Source organism: Oncorhynchus nerka, linkage group LG10 (genome assembly GCF_034236695.1).
Source record: "Oncorhynchus nerka isolate Pitt River linkage group LG10, Oner_Uvic_2.0, whole genome shotgun sequence".
In the NCBI taxonomy this organism is placed as follows: Eukaryota; Metazoa; Chordata; class Actinopteri; order Salmoniformes; family Salmonidae; genus Oncorhynchus; species Oncorhynchus nerka.
The window spans coordinates 61,362,772-61,378,965 of NC_088405.1; the positions used below are offsets into that span (position 1 = coordinate 61,362,772).

Sequence of the window (16,194 nt, forward strand, 5' to 3'; positions counted from 1 at the left end):
AAGTTGTTCGATGGGCTAGAGGTGAGGGCTCTGTGCAGGCCAGTCAAGTTCTTCCACACCGTTTCTGTATGGACCTCGCTTTGTGCACGGGGGCGTTGTCATACTGAAACAGGAAAGGGCCTTCCCCAAACAGTTACCACAAAATTGGAAGCATAGAATCGTCGTTGTATGCTGTAGCGTTAAAATTTCCCTTCACTGGAACGGGCCTAGCCTGAACCATGAAAACACCCCCAGACCATTTGGGGCAGGTAGCCTTCTCCTGGCATCCGCCAAACAGATTCATCCATCAGACTGCCAGATGGTGAATCGTTGGTTCATCACTCCAGAGTCCAGTGGCGGTGAGCTTTACACCACTCCAGCCGACGCTTGGCATTGTGCATGGGGATCTTAGGTTTTTGTGAGGCTGCTCGGCCATGGAAACCCATTTCATGAAGCTCCCGATGAACAGTTATTTTGCTGACATTTCTCCAGAGGCAGTTTGGAACTCGGTAGTGAGTCTTGCAACCGAGGACAGATGATTTTTACATGCTACGCACTTCAGCACTCGGCGGTCCCATACTGTGAGTTGTTGTTTCTCCTAGACGTTTCCACTTCACAATAACAGCACTTACAGTTGACCGTGGCAGCTCTAGCAAGGCAGGAATTTTACCAACTGACTTGTTGGAAAGGTGGCCTCCTATGACTGTGCCACGTTAAAAGTCACTGAGCTCTTCAGTAAGGCCATTTTACTGCCAATATTTGTCTATGGAGATTCCATTTCTGTGTGATCGATTTTATACACCTGTCAGCAACGGGTGTGGCTGAAAATGTCGAATCCACTCATTTGAAGGGGTGTCCACATACTTTTGTATATATTGTGTGTTTGTTTTCATAGCTCCATTTTTTTCTCATGTCAGTGACTGATTGTGTTTACTCATGGTTCAGCCATAATAACTGTCTCATCTGACAGGAAAATGTACATTTTTCCTGCCATTGTAATTGTTCAGTGATACAATATTTGTATTACTGGCAGCTTTGCACAGGCCCTGTCGCTGCATTTACCAAGAAAGCAAACTAGAAGCAGACTGGTGACAGGCTTATGTTGTCATGAGTTATTGAACGACATTATGCCATACTGGATATGATATGGTACAGTATATTTTGTTAGTGTACAGCATAAGAATGCATATGCTCCATATGACCATAGCCACGGGAAGTAGGGGTGCTGAGGGTGCTGCAGTACCCCTAAAACATGCAATTATTATTTAATATTTTTTATCCAAAAAGGAGTGCACTGGGCCTTTACTAGTCCTGTATTAGTGGACTGATATAAATGTCTGTAGCACCGGCAAACATTTTTTAAACCCCCCCCCCCACAACTACTTCCTGCAGCTATACGACCTATGGATGTGGTTTACTATTCTCTCATTTTAATCTATTTAGTTTTTCCAATGACGCTTGTACTGCTCTTGAGCTGTGGAAGGGCTAGCATTTTGTTTCCATGTTTGAACCTCTCTTCTCCAAGCCCTGCTCTAGCTCACTGTCTCAATGACGCATAACGCACACAGCACTCCACAGTCCCAAGGTCTTTAGCGCTGCCATCCGCAAAGAATTCCTGCCTTTATTTGGTCTCAGAGCTTCTCTATCATGGTAACAGCAGCTAAATAGTGAGGAGTAACAAAAACAACCCCTGTGAAATACGGCTTGTGGGGCTCTTGCCATCTCGGATTAGCTCCTACAAAAGAAATGAAGATAATTTAGTCTCCATCTACCTTTTGGTTGGCTCTGTTTACAAAAGATTACTATTAATCGACACTTTATTCTGTAGACATTTAGATTCCCTCCCTCACTGTGCCCTTTTTTGTCTCATAGTCATGAACACTGTAGTACATGCTTCTGTATTTGCAGCAACGATCATAGAGATTTCAACATTGATACTAACTCAATCATTGTCATTTGACACCTTTGTGTGTGCTGGTAATCCCAGGTGGTACTGGTAGCTCCGTTGTAGTCACTGGCATAGGACACACCCCGCACAAGCTTTTGGGGGCCCAGATAGCATATGAACACGTCATAAACCATGAAAAAATGTTTAGAATAACAGGAAATTAGCTTAGGGATTCTTTAAAGTCTGGACAATCCTTGTCCGGCAGGAGAACTTTATTTGTAGAATTGAAAAAATATTTTGTTGCATTATTTGAGCTTAATATTTTATAGGGAAAAGATTTGTTTTGGGAATTTTCAAAATACTTTCAATATTAGTAATTTCCTTGTCAGCTTTATGCTTGGAATTACCCTTGTCCAGAGCAAAGGATCCACATTTCAAACTCTTCAAAAAAGTGTTAAAGTGTTGTTTCTTTCAATAGCCCTCTGTGACTTTAAAGAAAATGTATCAACCCATGGAGGTCTGGATTTGGAGTCACACTCAAAATTAAAGTGGGAAACCACACTACAGGCTGTTCCAACTTTGATGTAATGTCCTTAAAACAAGTCAAAATGAGGCTCAGTAGTGTGTGTGGCCTCCACGTGCCTGTATGACCTCCCTACAACGCCTGGGCATGCTCCTGATGAGGTGGCGGATGGTCTCCTGAGGGATCTCCTCCCAGACCTGGACTAAAGCATCCGTCAACTCCTGGACAGTCTGTGGTGCAACGTGGCGTTGGTGGATAGAGCGAGACATGATGTCCCAGATGTGCTCAATTGGATTCAGGTCTGGGGAACGGGCGGACCAGTCCATAGCATCAATGCCTTCCTCTTGCAGGAACTGCTGACACACTCCAGCCACATGAGGTCTAGCATTGTCTTGCATTAGGAGGAACCCAGGGCCAACCGCACCAGCATATGGTCTCACAAGGGGTTTGAGGATCTCATCTCGGTACCTAATGGCAGTCAGGCTACCTCTGGTGAGCACATGGAGGGTTGTGCGGCCCCCCAAAGAAATGCCACCCCACACCATGACTGACCTACCGCCAAACCGGTCATGCTGGAGGATGTTGCAGGCAGCAGAACGTTCTCCACGGCGTCTCCAGACTGTCACGTCTGTCACATGTGCTCAGTGTGAACCTGCTTTCATCTGTGAAGAGCACAGGGCGCCAGTGGCGAATTTGCCAATCTTGGTGTTCTCTGGCAAATGCCAAACATCCTGCACGGTGTTAGGCTGTAAGCACAACCCCCACCTGTGGATGTTGGGCCCTCAAACCACCCTCATGGAGTCTGTTTCTGACCGTTTGAGCAGACACATGCACATTTGTGGCCTGCTGGAGGTCATTTTGCAGGGCTCTGGCAGTGATCCTCCTTGCACATAGGCGGAGGTAGCGGTCCTGCTGCTGGGTTGTTGCCCTCCTACGGCCTCCTCCACGTCTCCTGATGTACTGGCCTGTCACCTGGTAGCGCCTCCATGCTCTGGACACTACGCTGACAGACACAGCAAACCTTGCCACAGCTCGCATTGATGTGTCATCCTGGATGAGCTGCACTACCTGAGCCACTTGTGTGAGTTGTAGACTCCGTCTCATGCTACCACTAGAATGAAAGCACCGCCAGCATTCAAAAGTGACCAAAACATCAGCCAGGAAGCATAGGAACTGAGAAGTGGTCTGTGGTTATCACCTGCAGAACCACTCCTTTATTGCGGGTGTCTTGCTAATTGCCTATAATTTCCACCTGTTGTCTATTCCATTTGCACAACAGCATGTGAAATGTATTGTCAATCAGTGTTGCTTCCTAAGTGGACAGTTTGATTTCACAGAAGTGTGATTGACTTGGAGTTACATTGTGTTGTTTAAGTGTTCCCTTTATTTTTTTGAGCAGTGTATTAATAATTTACCAGTATATGCATTGATTGATCTGACTCAATTGATATCAAAACCCACATCGCCAAATGGGAAAAATCCTGTTAACTCTTCATTGATTGATTGAATTCTTACTAATAACCCCCATAAATATGTGTCTCGTGGAGTATTTGCATATGATCTCAGTGATCATTGTCCCATTGTATGTATTAGAGATACAAAACAGCCAAATACTAATCATCATTTAATTAAGAAGATACATATTAAAAAGTTTGTTGAACTGATTTAGCCACTATTTCCTGTATTCCTGACCCTGAGTTGGCTTTAGAAAATGTATCCTCCATATTTATTCATCTGGCAGATAAACACGCCCCTTTGAACAATTCAGAGTCAAAGATAGATCGAACCCTTGGTTTTCTTCTGAATTATCTGAGCTCATTCAGAGGAGAAATCAGACCTGGGCCGTAGCAAGAGAAACTGACTGTAGTGGACTGGCAATCTTTCAGACAATTGAGAAAGGGAAAGGGGGATACCTAGTCAGTTGTACAACTGAATGCCTTCAACTGAAATGCGTCGTCCGCCTTAATCGACATCCACGTCTTCAGCGCCCATGGAACAGTGGTTTAACTGCCTTGCTTAGGGGCAGAACGACAGACTTTTACCTTGTCAGCTCTGGGATTCGATCCAGCAACCTTTTGGTTACAGGCCCAACACTCTAAACAGATGTTCAAAATTTTGAAAAACAGTAAATGTACTTCAATGTCCAAATTCTTCTTCTTCCCTGCCTAAGCAAGTTCTATCTGACTCTGGCATCATAACTGAGAAGAATGGGATAAGTGTTGCTTTTAATCATCGTTTTATCTCGGCAGGCTTTTTATTTTGTCAATCAATCGACTGCTCTTCCCTCTGCCAGCCTCTAGCTCACTCGATGGTTAACCTGTCAACTTATAGCGAATCTCTGTTTTTATTTCAACAATTTACTATCTGTGATGTGCTAGATGCGGGAGCTGATATGCTTGATCCATTTTTTCTGTAGCTCTCTGCCTCCCTTATTTCTGAATCATTAACCCATATTTTTAATGTGACGATTATATATGGTACTATCGCCAAGGTTTGGAAGGTGGCCCTGTACTCCCCCTTCACAAAGAAAAGGTGGTGATCAGTCATGGCTGTCGAAAGAAGCGGACAAAGGTGCAGCGTGGTGAGCGTACATTTTCCTTTTATTATAAAAATGACGCCAACAAAACAACAAACGAAAACAACCGTGAAGCTTACTGGGCACAATGCCTCAAACAAAGTTAACTACCCACAAACACAGGTGGGAAAAAGGGCTGCCTAAGTATGGTTCCCAATCAGAGACAATGATAGACAGCTGTCCCTGATTGACGATTATATCTGGTACTATCGCCAAGGTTTGGAAGGTGGCCCTGTACTCCCCCTTCACAAAGAAAAGGTGGTGATCAGTCATGGCTGTCGAAAGAAGCGGACGAAGGTGCAGCGTGGTGAGCGTACATTTTCCTTTTATTATAAAAATGACGCCAACAAAACAACAAACGAAAACAACCGTGAAGCTTACTGGGCACAATGCCTCAAACAAAGTTAACTACCCACAAACACAGGTGGGAAAAAGGTCTGCCTAAGTATGGTTCCCAATCAGAGACAATGATAGACAGCTGTCCCTGATTGAGAACCATACCTGGCCAAAGCAAAGAAATACAAAAACATAGAAAATTGAACATAGAATGCCCACCCAAATCACACCCTGACCAAACGAAATTAGAGACATAAAAAGGCTCTCTAAGGTCAGGGCGTGACAGTACCCCCCCCCCCCCCCCCCCTCCCCCAAAGGTGCGGACGCCGGCCGCAAAACCTGAACCTATAGGGGAGGGTCTGGGTGGGCATCTATCGGCGGTGGCGGCTCAGGTGCGGGACGCAGATCCCGCTCCACCGCTGGCTCACCCCACTTTGGTGGCACCTCTGGTGCGGGGACCCTCGCTGCGGGCCCCGGACTAGGCGCCCTCGTTGGGGGCTCCGGACTGGAGGCCGTCGCTGGGGGCTCCGGACTGGAGACCGTCGCTGGGGGCTCCGGACTGGAGACTGTCGCTGGGGGCTCAGGACTGGAGACCGTCGCTGGAGGCTTCGTGCCATGACTCCTCACTGGAGGCTTCGTGCCATGGATCCTCACTGGAGGCTTCTTGCCATGGATCATTGCTGGAGTGGAGAGACACACAGGAGGCCTGGCTCTGGGAGCAGGCACAGGACGCACCAGGCTGGGGAGACATACAGGAGGCTTAGTTCTGTGCGTAGGCATAGGACTCACCAGGCTGGGGAGACATACAGGAGGCTTTGTCCTTGGCAGAGGCACCGGATACACTGGGCCGTGGAGGCGCACTGGCGGTCTCGAGCGCAGAGCTGGCACAACCCGTTCTGGCTGGATGCCCACTTCCACCCGGCAAATGCGGGATGCTGGCACAGAGCACACGGTCTGTGAATGCTCACTCGAGACACCGTGCGCATCACCCCATAACACGGTGCCTGACCAGTCACATGCTCCCCACGGTAAGCACAGGGAGTTGGCTCAGGTCTAAACTCAGACTCCGCCAATCTCCCCGTGTGTCGCCCCCCAAAATGTTTTTGGAGCTGCTTCTCGGGCTTCCGTTACCGGGTCTTCCCCTCCTGACCACGCTGCTTGGTCCCTGGTGGTGGGTATTTCTGTCATGGGCTGTCGAAAGAAGCGGACCAAGGTGCAGCGTGGTGAGCATACATTTTCCTTGTATTAGAAAATGACTCCAACAAAACAAGAGGCACAATGCCTCAAACAAAGTTAACTACCCACAAACACAGGAGGGAAAAACGGCTGCCTAAGTATGGTTCCCAATCAGAGACTACGATAGACAGCAGTCCCTGATTGAGAACCATACCCGGCCAAAACAAAGAAATACAAAAACATAGAAACATAGAATGCCCACCCAAATCACACCCTAACCAAACCAAAAGAGACATAAAAAGGCCCTTGTCAGGGTGTGACATGACCCTTGTGTCCTAAATAATTATCGACCTATTTCTAAACGTTCTTGCTTAGTTCAAATATTTGTATTCTTTATTCATTCTCAGCTAACATCTTTATCTTTGCAGTGTAATCTAAATATACATCAGGCGGGGTTTAGACCGGGTAATATCCCTATCTCTGTTGCATCCTTAGTTATTGTCACACGGAATGATGCTGGAGAGACGAAGCAGGTATGGGGAGTCAAACATTTAATAAATAACGGACATGGAACGAGACAGGAACAGCGTCAGCGAACAAGTAACACAAACAAAAGACAATCAATGCAGAAGCGGGGAACAGAGCTGGGGAACTGACAAATATAGGGGAGGTAATAACAGCTGATGAGTGAGTCCAGGTGAGTCCAATATCGCTGATGCACGTGACGAGGGAAGGCAGGTGTTCGTAATGGATGATAAGAGTGCGTGATGCAGGGCAGCCTGGTGCCCTTAAGTTTGCACACTCTCGCTTTCGCTACACCCGCAGTAACATCTGCTAAATATATGTATGTGACCAATGAAATTGTATTTTATTTGGCACTGTATATCTTGTCCACGCTTACAAATATATGGATAGTACCGTATATTGTTGAGTTAGTTAAGAAGCTGAGAATAAAAATGGGCTTCTTCTATAGAAACAGGTCCTGCCTCTCGCTAAATAGTAGAAAGCAGATTATTTAGTTAACGTTCTTATCGCTCCGACTATGGCGGCAACATCTTTATGAATGTAGCGCACTGCGCTTTATTACGGGAGACAATTTTAGTACTCATCACTGCATTCTCAAACAGAATGTTGGATGGCTGTCTTTGATGTCATGTACATTACTATGTTTTCATTTATAAATCCCTTTAACATCAAGCCCCTCTGCACCTAACATCATAACTAAACTTTAGACATACGAGTTACCACACTCTGGAAATTCCTTTGGTCTTTACTGAGTTAGGTAAATCAGCTTTTAGTTTTCATTCACCTTATTTATGGAACACTCTTCAAAATGTTCTTAAATGTGATGTTCTGGTGCCACGAGGGCAATTCAGAAAGCTGATTGAGTAACTTATTACTGATGAATTTGTTTGTATTTTAGGACCGCGTTTTACTTTCTTTCTTTGTATTTATATGTTGATGTGTGTATGTTCTGTAATTGTTAGGGGTGTGTACGGGAGGCGAAGTCAGGCAGAGGAAAGCAGAGTGTAGTAAACAGGGGCACTTTAATTCCGGTCCAAAAATGACAGCACATAAAAACATAAAACGTGCCAAAAACATGGAACATAACAAAAGTATAGCGCCTGACAATATCCACATAACAATAAACAATTACACACAAATACATGGAGTGGAACAGAGGACTAAATACATGCAGTGATTATGGAATGGAAACCAGGTGTGTAATGGAACAAGACAAAACAAATGGATAAATGAGAAATGGAGCGGCGATGGCCAGAAAGCCGGTGACGCCGAACAAGGAGAGACACTTCGGCGGAAGTCATGACAGTACACCCCCCCCCCCCCCCCCTTGACGTGCGGCCCCAGCGGCGCACCGACACCGGCCTCGGGGACGACCCGGAGGGCGAGGTACAGGGCGATCCAGGCCAGCGATGGTGAAACTCCCGCAGCAGTTCGGGGTCCAAAACATCCGCAACCGGGACCCAGCACCTCTCCTCCGGACCGTACCCCTCCCACTCTACGAGTTACTGAAGGCCCCCTGCCTGACGCCTCGAATCCAGGATGGAACGAACGGAGTATGCTGGGGCCCCCAGCTTCCTGGAGCGGACCAGCCACCACCTGCCTGAGGAGAGACACATGGAACGAGGTGTTAATACGGTAATCAGAGGTAATCAGAGGGAACTGTAATCTGTAACACACCTCGTTCACCCTCCTCAGGACTTTGAATGGCCCCACAAACCGGCGACCCAGCTTCCGGCAGGGCAGGCGGAGGGGCAGGTTTCGGGTCGAGAGCCAGACCCGGTCCCCCGGTGCAAACACCGGGGTCACACTGCGGCGACGGTCCGCGCATGTCTTTTCTGGAGGTGAACATGGGCGGCCTCACATGTCTCCTCCGCACGCCTGAACCAGTCGTCCACCACAGGAGCCTCGATCTGGCTCTGATGCCACGGCACCAGGACCGGCTGGTACCCCAATACGCACTGAAAGGGGGAGAGCTTAGTGGAGGAGTGGCGAAGCGAGTTCTGTGCCATCTCGGCCCAGGGCACGAACACCGCCCACTCCCATGGCCTGTCCTGGCAATAGGACCGCAGAAACCTGCCCACATCCTGGTTGACTCTCTCTACCTGCCCGTTACTATCGGGGTGAAAACCCAAGGTAAGGCTGATCGAGACCCCCAGACGTTCCATGAACGCCTTCCAGACTCGCGATGTGAACTGGGACGCTGATCAGACACTATATCCTCAGGCACCCCATGGTGCCGGAAGACGTGAGTAAACAGGGCTTCCGCAGTCTGTAGGGCCGTAGGAAGACCGGGCAGAGGGAGGAGACGACAGGACTTAGAGAAATGATCTTCAACGACCAGGATCGTAGTGTTTCCCTGTGAAAGAGGTAGATTGGTTAAAAAATCCACAGACTGGTGTGACCAAGTTCGTTGTGGAACGGTTAAGGGGTGTAGCTTACCTCTGGGCAGGTGTCTCGGAGCCTTACACTGGGCACACACCGAGCAGCAGGAGGAAGCATAAACCCTCACGTGGGCCACCAGTACTTGCCAGTCAGACAGCGCACCGTCCGACCGATCCCCGGATGACCAGAGGAGGGTGAAGTGTGGGACCAATAGATCAACTGGTCATGGACAGCAGATGGAACGCGTCCAGCTCCCACATGACCGGCGCTACAAGGCAAGAGGCCGGGAGTATGGGAGTCTGATCCATGGGTCGCTCCTCTGTGTCATACAGCCGGGACAGTGCGTCTGCCTTTGTATTCTGGGAACCTGGTCTGTAGGACAGGGTAAACACAAAACGGGTAAAGAACATGGCCCACCTTGCCTGACGAGGATTCAGTCTCCTCGCTGCCCGGAAGTACTCCAGGTTGCGGTGGTCAGTCCAGATGAGGAAAGGGTGTTTAGCCCCCTCAAGCCAATGTCTCCATGCCTTCAACGCTTTAACCACAGCCAACAGTTCCCGGTCCCCCACATCATAGTTACGCTCCACTGGGCTGAGCGTCGAGAAGAAAGCACAGGGGCGGAGTTTTGGTGGCGTACCCGAGCGCTGTCCCAGCCTCGGACACGTCCACCTCCACCAAAGAGGGATACGGATGGGCCAGCACGGGAGCTGAAGTAAACAGAGCCCTTAGCTGCCCAAAAGCTGTGTCCGCCTCAGCCGACCACTGCAACCGTACAGGACCCCCCCCTTCAGCAGTGAGGTAATGGGAGCAGCCACCTGGCCAAAACCCCCGGTATAAATCTCCGGTTAATAATTGGGAAACCCTAAAAATCACTGCACCTCCTTTATCATGGTGGGAGTCGGCCAATTACGCACGGCTGCAATGCGGTCACTCTCCATCTCCACCCCTGATGTGGAAATGCGATACCCTAGGAAGGAGACGGCCTGCTGAAAGAACAGGCATTTCTCGCCCTTGACGTACAGGTCATGCTCCAACAGTCGTCCAAGTACCTTGCGTACCAAGGACACATGCTCAGCGCGTGTAGTGGAGTATATGAGAATATCATCGATATACACCACTACACCCTGCCCGTGCAGGTCCCTGAAAATCTTGTCTACAAAGGATTGAAAAACTGATGGAGCATTCATCAACTCGTACGGCATGACTAAGTACTCATAATGCCCTGAGGTGGTACTAAACGCTGTCTTCCACTCATCTCCCTCCCAGATATGCACCAGGTTATACGCACTCCTGAGATCCAGTTTCGTGAAGAAGTGCGCCCCATGCATTGACTCAATTGCCATGGCGATAAGAGGTAGCAGGTAACTGTACCGCACCATGGTTTGATCGAGACCTCTATAGTCAATGCACGGGCGTAGACCTCCATCCTTCTTCTTCACAAAAAAGAAACTCGAGGAGGCGGGTGAAGTGGAGGATCGAATGTACCCCTGACGCAGGGATTCAGAGACATATGTTTCCATAGCTGCCGTCTCCGTTTGCGACAGGGGATACAGGTGACTCCTGGGAAGCGCAACGTCTACCAGGAGATTTATCGCACAATCCCCCGTCGATGAGGTGGTAATTGAGTTGTCTTCTTTTTACAGAAGGCGAGAGCCAAATCGGCATATTCTGGGGGGATGCGCATGGTGGAGACCTGGTCTGGACTTTCCACCGTGGTAGCACCAATGGAAACCCCTACACACCTCCCCGAGCACTCTTGCGACCACCCCGTGAGAGCCCCCTGTTGCCAGGAAATAGTGGGGTTATGATGAGCTAACCAGTGAAGGCCTAGTACCACGGGAAACGCAGGACAGTCAATGAGGAAGAGACTGATGTCCTGCTTGTGACCCCCTGTGTCTCCATGGCCAGGGAGATGGTGGATTCCCTGATTAGCCCGGACCCTAATGTGCGACTATCCAGAGCGTGAACCGGGAAAGGTCTAACTACAGGAATAATGGGGACTAAGGGCCAACTAAACTAAGGGCCAGCGCTCTGTCGATAAAATTCCCAGCTGTGCCTGAATCGACGAGCGCCTTATGTACAAAGTTAGAGGTGCGCTATTTGATAGATTCCCCCGCTCCCCCTTCCTCGGGCTTCCAGTGGAGAGACCTGAGGTCAACCTACCCCCGCCCCCCTCCCCATCTCATACTTCTGAGTGGGAGACCTTCCCAGACAGTAGCCTATCTAGCTCACAAACTAGAATCAGGGTGCCCACTCCGACAAGATTAATTGACCCACAGTCCCACACGGTGACATGAAATCATTGACGCGATGTGCAAATGAGCGATAGAAAACTGATTGCGCAAATGTCACCATTACGAATATTATTAGTCTTTTTTTTTTATATATAATTTTTTTTGTGCGGGTGCCCTGTGCCGCCCCCAGCAAGATGCCACCCTGGGCGGCTGCCCATGTTGCCTATACCTAAATCCACCACTGAGTGTAGGTGCAATGTTTGAATCAGCATGTTAGACCGCTGCGCCACTCGGGATCCTGAGTGTAGTGCACATGTGACAAACTCTTTCCATGGAGGGCTGAGTGTTTGCAGGTTTTTAGCTCCTTCCATGTACTTGATTGATAAATTAAGGTTACTAATTAGTAAAGAACTCCCCTCATCTACAAAGTAAAATGCATTCATACCCCTTGACTTTTTCAAAATGTTGCTGTGCTACAGACTGAATTTAAAATTACATTGAGATTTTGTGTCACTGGCCTACGAACAATATCCCATAATGGCAAGGTGGAATAATGTTTTTAGAAATATTTGTACAAATTAATAAAAAATGAAAAGCTGAAATGTCTTGAGTCAATAAGTATTCAACCCCTTTGTTATGGCAAGCATAAAAAAAATTCAGGAGTAAAAATTGCTTAACAGTTCACATGATAAGTTGCATGGACTCTGTGCGCAATAATAGTGTTTAAGATTTTTTTTAACAACTACCTCATCTCTGTACCCCACACAATTATCTCTAATAAGACCAGGGAGGTTTTCCAATGCCTCACAAAGGGCACCTATTGGTAAAAAGTTTTTTTTTAATGCAGACATTGAATATCCCTTTGAGCATTGTGAAAATTATTAATTAAATTTTGGATAGTATAACTAACTCAGTTGCCGGAGAGGAAGGAAACCGCTCAAGGATTTCACCATGAGGCCAATGGTGACTTTAAAACAGTTACATAGTTTAATGGCTGTGATAGGAGAAAACTGAGGATGGATTAACAGCATACTCCACAATACTAAATGACAGAGTGAAAAGAAGGAAGCCTGTACAGAATCAAAAATATTCCAAAGCATGCATCCTGTGTGCAATAAGGCACTTAAGTAAAACTGCAAAAAATGTGTGTCATTTATGTCCTGAATACAAATCCAACACAACACATCATTGAGTACCACTTCATATTTTCAAGCATTGTGGTGGCTACATCATGTTATGGGTATGCTTGTCATTGGCAAGTACTAGGGAGTTTTTTAAAATACATTGATGGAGAAGAGAATGGAGAATAGAGCTAAGCACAGCCAAAATCTTGGAGGAAAACCTAGTTAGTCCGCTTTTCAACCGACACTGGGAGACAAATTCACCTTTCAGCAGGACAATAACCTAAAACACAAGGCCAAATATACACTGAAGTTGATTACCAAGACGACATTAAATGTTCCTGAGTTGCCTAGTTGCAATTTTGACTAAAGTCGACTTGAAAATCTATGGCAAGACTTGAAAATGTCTGCCTATCAATGATCGACAAACAACATGACAGATTTTTTTTTTAAAGAATACTGTGCAAGTATTGTACAATCCATGTGTGCAAAGCTTACCCAGAAAGACTCACAGCTGTAACCGCTGCCAAAGGTGATTCTAACATGTATTGACTCAGGGATGTGAATACTTATGTAAATTAGATATTTCTGTATTTCATTTTCAATAAATGTTCAAACATTTGTAAAATGATGTTTTCACTTTGTCATTATGGGGTATTGTGTGTCGACGGGTGAGAATCTTTTTTTATTTCATCCCTTTTAAATTCAGGCTGTACTGTAACACAACAAAATGTGGAAAAAGGGAAGGGGTCTGAATACTTTCCGAATGCACTGCAAGTCAAGGGGTATGAATACTTTCTGAAGGCACTGTATGTAACCCCTGTGTATTTTTTGTGTGAAGTGATGAACGTATTGTAAATGCCTGATTGATGGGAAACAATGTCCAGTATCATGTCTCATTGCCAGAGACATGATACCCCCTTTACAGAGTGTTTTTTGTCTTTAGGGATGCCGTCCCAGTCCCAACACCAAGAGCAGCGCTGATCCAGAACCTAACATCCCAGAGTGCAGAGTTTGTGATGGAAGAGCACGTGCAGCTCAGCACTGGACTGCAGACCCAGGAGAGACACTTGTTCCTCTTCAGTGACACACTCATCATCGCTAAATCAAAGTTAGTCCTCAGCATATAAAAATTATGTTCACTTACTGAACAAGATGAATAGAATAGATGAGAACTAACAATGACTTAATAGAAGTTATCATTTTCTCCATTATGTAAATTGTACAGATGTATCTTAGGACGAGAGGGGCACTTCAACAAAATGAAAATATAAAGTGGAATTGATGATTGCAATTACTGTTGCATTTGTCCTGATAGATTGCTGATATCGTTGTATTTACCCTGTTGTCTTGCAGGTCTTCCACAAGCCGCAAACGGAAGGAGAGAGTGAGGCTGTGTGAGATATGGTTGGCTTCCTGCATGGAAGAGGTTGCAGAGAGAAAACTGTGCTCAAAGAACTCCTTTGTCATTGGCTGGCCTACCACCAATTATGTGGTAACTCTCAGGTAGGCTACACCAATCTAATCATTTTTGGTTAGTACTTGACATTTAATTAAATTCCTATTTTGGGGAAATAAAGATGGCATTTGTTTTCCCTATCAGTTCATCGGAGTCAAAGGAGAAGTGGCTTACCACTTTACAATGGTAAGGAAATACTTACAAAACCCAGATGTACAATATAGAAAATGACTTCTGAAATTAAATGTATAGGATTATGTACTGTACCTACCTGATGCACACACATTAGCACTAATATATGCCACATGTGCTATTTGGCACAGGCACATCACCAAATCCAAGGAAGTGGAATATCTCAGTAATCTCACCATGAAGGTTGTTCTCGTGGACATTGGAAATAGTGCAATGGTAAGAGAATTCACTCATCTACAACTACTGCTACTTCTCAGATGCTTATTGATTATTTTCCCCAAATGTTCACATTCTAAATTAAATATGATTATATGTATGACTATTTCTAGTTAACATAACATTTATTCAAGTAACCTCAGAAAATATTTTCCAATTCTATAAGATTATGAAGGAATTATTTGTGTTTTAATCTAGACGACTGTGAATGTGGACAATACATGTGATGTTGACAAAGTCATCAGGATCCTCACCCAACAATTTAAACTCACTGTGAGTTATTGCCACCAATTTCTGTATTAATCATGTCTTTGTTCTATTATTAGAAGTAATCCAAATGTTCTGTTTAGAATGTGTATGGACAAACATTTTACTATAATTATAGAGTAATATATCATTATTATTATTACTATTACCAAGCTCTGCAATATTACACTTGTTGTAAATCTTTTTTTTTTTTTAAGGTTTACTCTTTAGAATTTAGATCAAATTCTGCTACTACTAGCCTACATGTTTACTCATAGATCTTTAGAAAAGACAGAAAGAGTATCAGAAAAGGAACATAAGGATCATTGACAACATTTTATGCTTTACGATGTAATTTCCTGTCTCTGACCGTGCCTAGGCTTATAGATTACTCTGATGTTCCTTTCTTCATCCTAAACATAATTTTTCTACTCCCATAGGGCAGACCCACTGACTACCGCCTCTGGGTAGTCTCAGGGAGAGAGGAAGCCCTATATCCTCTTATCGGTGAGGAAATGTGATAGTACTATCACTATGCACTGAAACACGCCTCCAAAAACAGTCAGGATGAAGGCACACTTGGCTTGGATTTTAGACCATAGTTTCTGTCCCGTCAAAGGATTACCCAAACCAATATTTCAGTCAGGCAGGTTCTGTCTGTACTCATCTTAGTGTGTTCACATGGAGTGTTTGTGACTTGAAACTGTAATCTTTGCGACCTGGCTACAGGAGCCTCTCACAAAGCCACGGCATATTAGGAATCCTGGGGATCGGAAGAGGGATTCATGAGGGCCTTTGTGTGTCTGGAATTAATGTCTCATACAACCGAATGCTACTCTGTCTAAAGGGCAGATACCTATATTTCTCAAGTCAATGCTGGTAGAAAAATATATAATTTAGTCAATGCTCATTAGTATATTATAGCAGACACTCTTATCCAGAGCGACTTACAGTAGTGAGTGTATACAACTTCATGCTGGTGCCCTGTGGGAATCAAACCCAAAACCCTGGCGTTGCAAGCACCATGCTCTACCAACTGAGATACACTGGACTACATTTAAATCAGCAGCAACAAAATAGACTCTGGGAAATGATGAGGTGATCTCAGTTTGAAAAAAATTGCTAAGGACTGGTACTACAAGCATTTTTATATAACATGTACTTTTTCTTTAAGCCCATGTAATTATAAGGGGGTTGTGATTCATCATGCATCTCCCATATAATTGAATCACTCCTTTCGATTTCTGTCTTCTTGCCTCTTGACTCCTTTCGATTTTTTTGTTTTATTTGAACAGATATTAAGCTAATGATAGATTACCAGGAAAGATAAAATGATAATGGG

General features: G+C 45.7%; 1 protein-coding gene across 1 annotated transcript in view; it reads left to right on the top strand.

Moving 5' to 3' along the window:
• The window catches only part of LOC115135746 (rho GTPase-activating protein 20-like), a 39,784-nt gene that overhangs the window by 7,310 nt on the left and 16,280 nt on the right, over window positions 1-16,194 (top strand). The window contains exons 3-8 of the mRNA XM_029670799.2: window positions 13,686-13,850; window positions 14,096-14,245; window positions 14,343-14,384; window positions 14,522-14,606; window positions 14,805-14,879; window positions 15,293-15,359. Coding sequence (XP_029526659.2) covers window positions 13,686-13,850; window positions 14,096-14,245; window positions 14,343-14,384; window positions 14,522-14,606; window positions 14,805-14,879; window positions 15,293-15,359 — 584 coding nt within the window. The remainder of the gene's footprint in view (window positions 1-13,685; window positions 13,851-14,095; window positions 14,246-14,342; window positions 14,385-14,521; window positions 14,607-14,804; window positions 14,880-15,292; window positions 15,360-16,194) is intronic.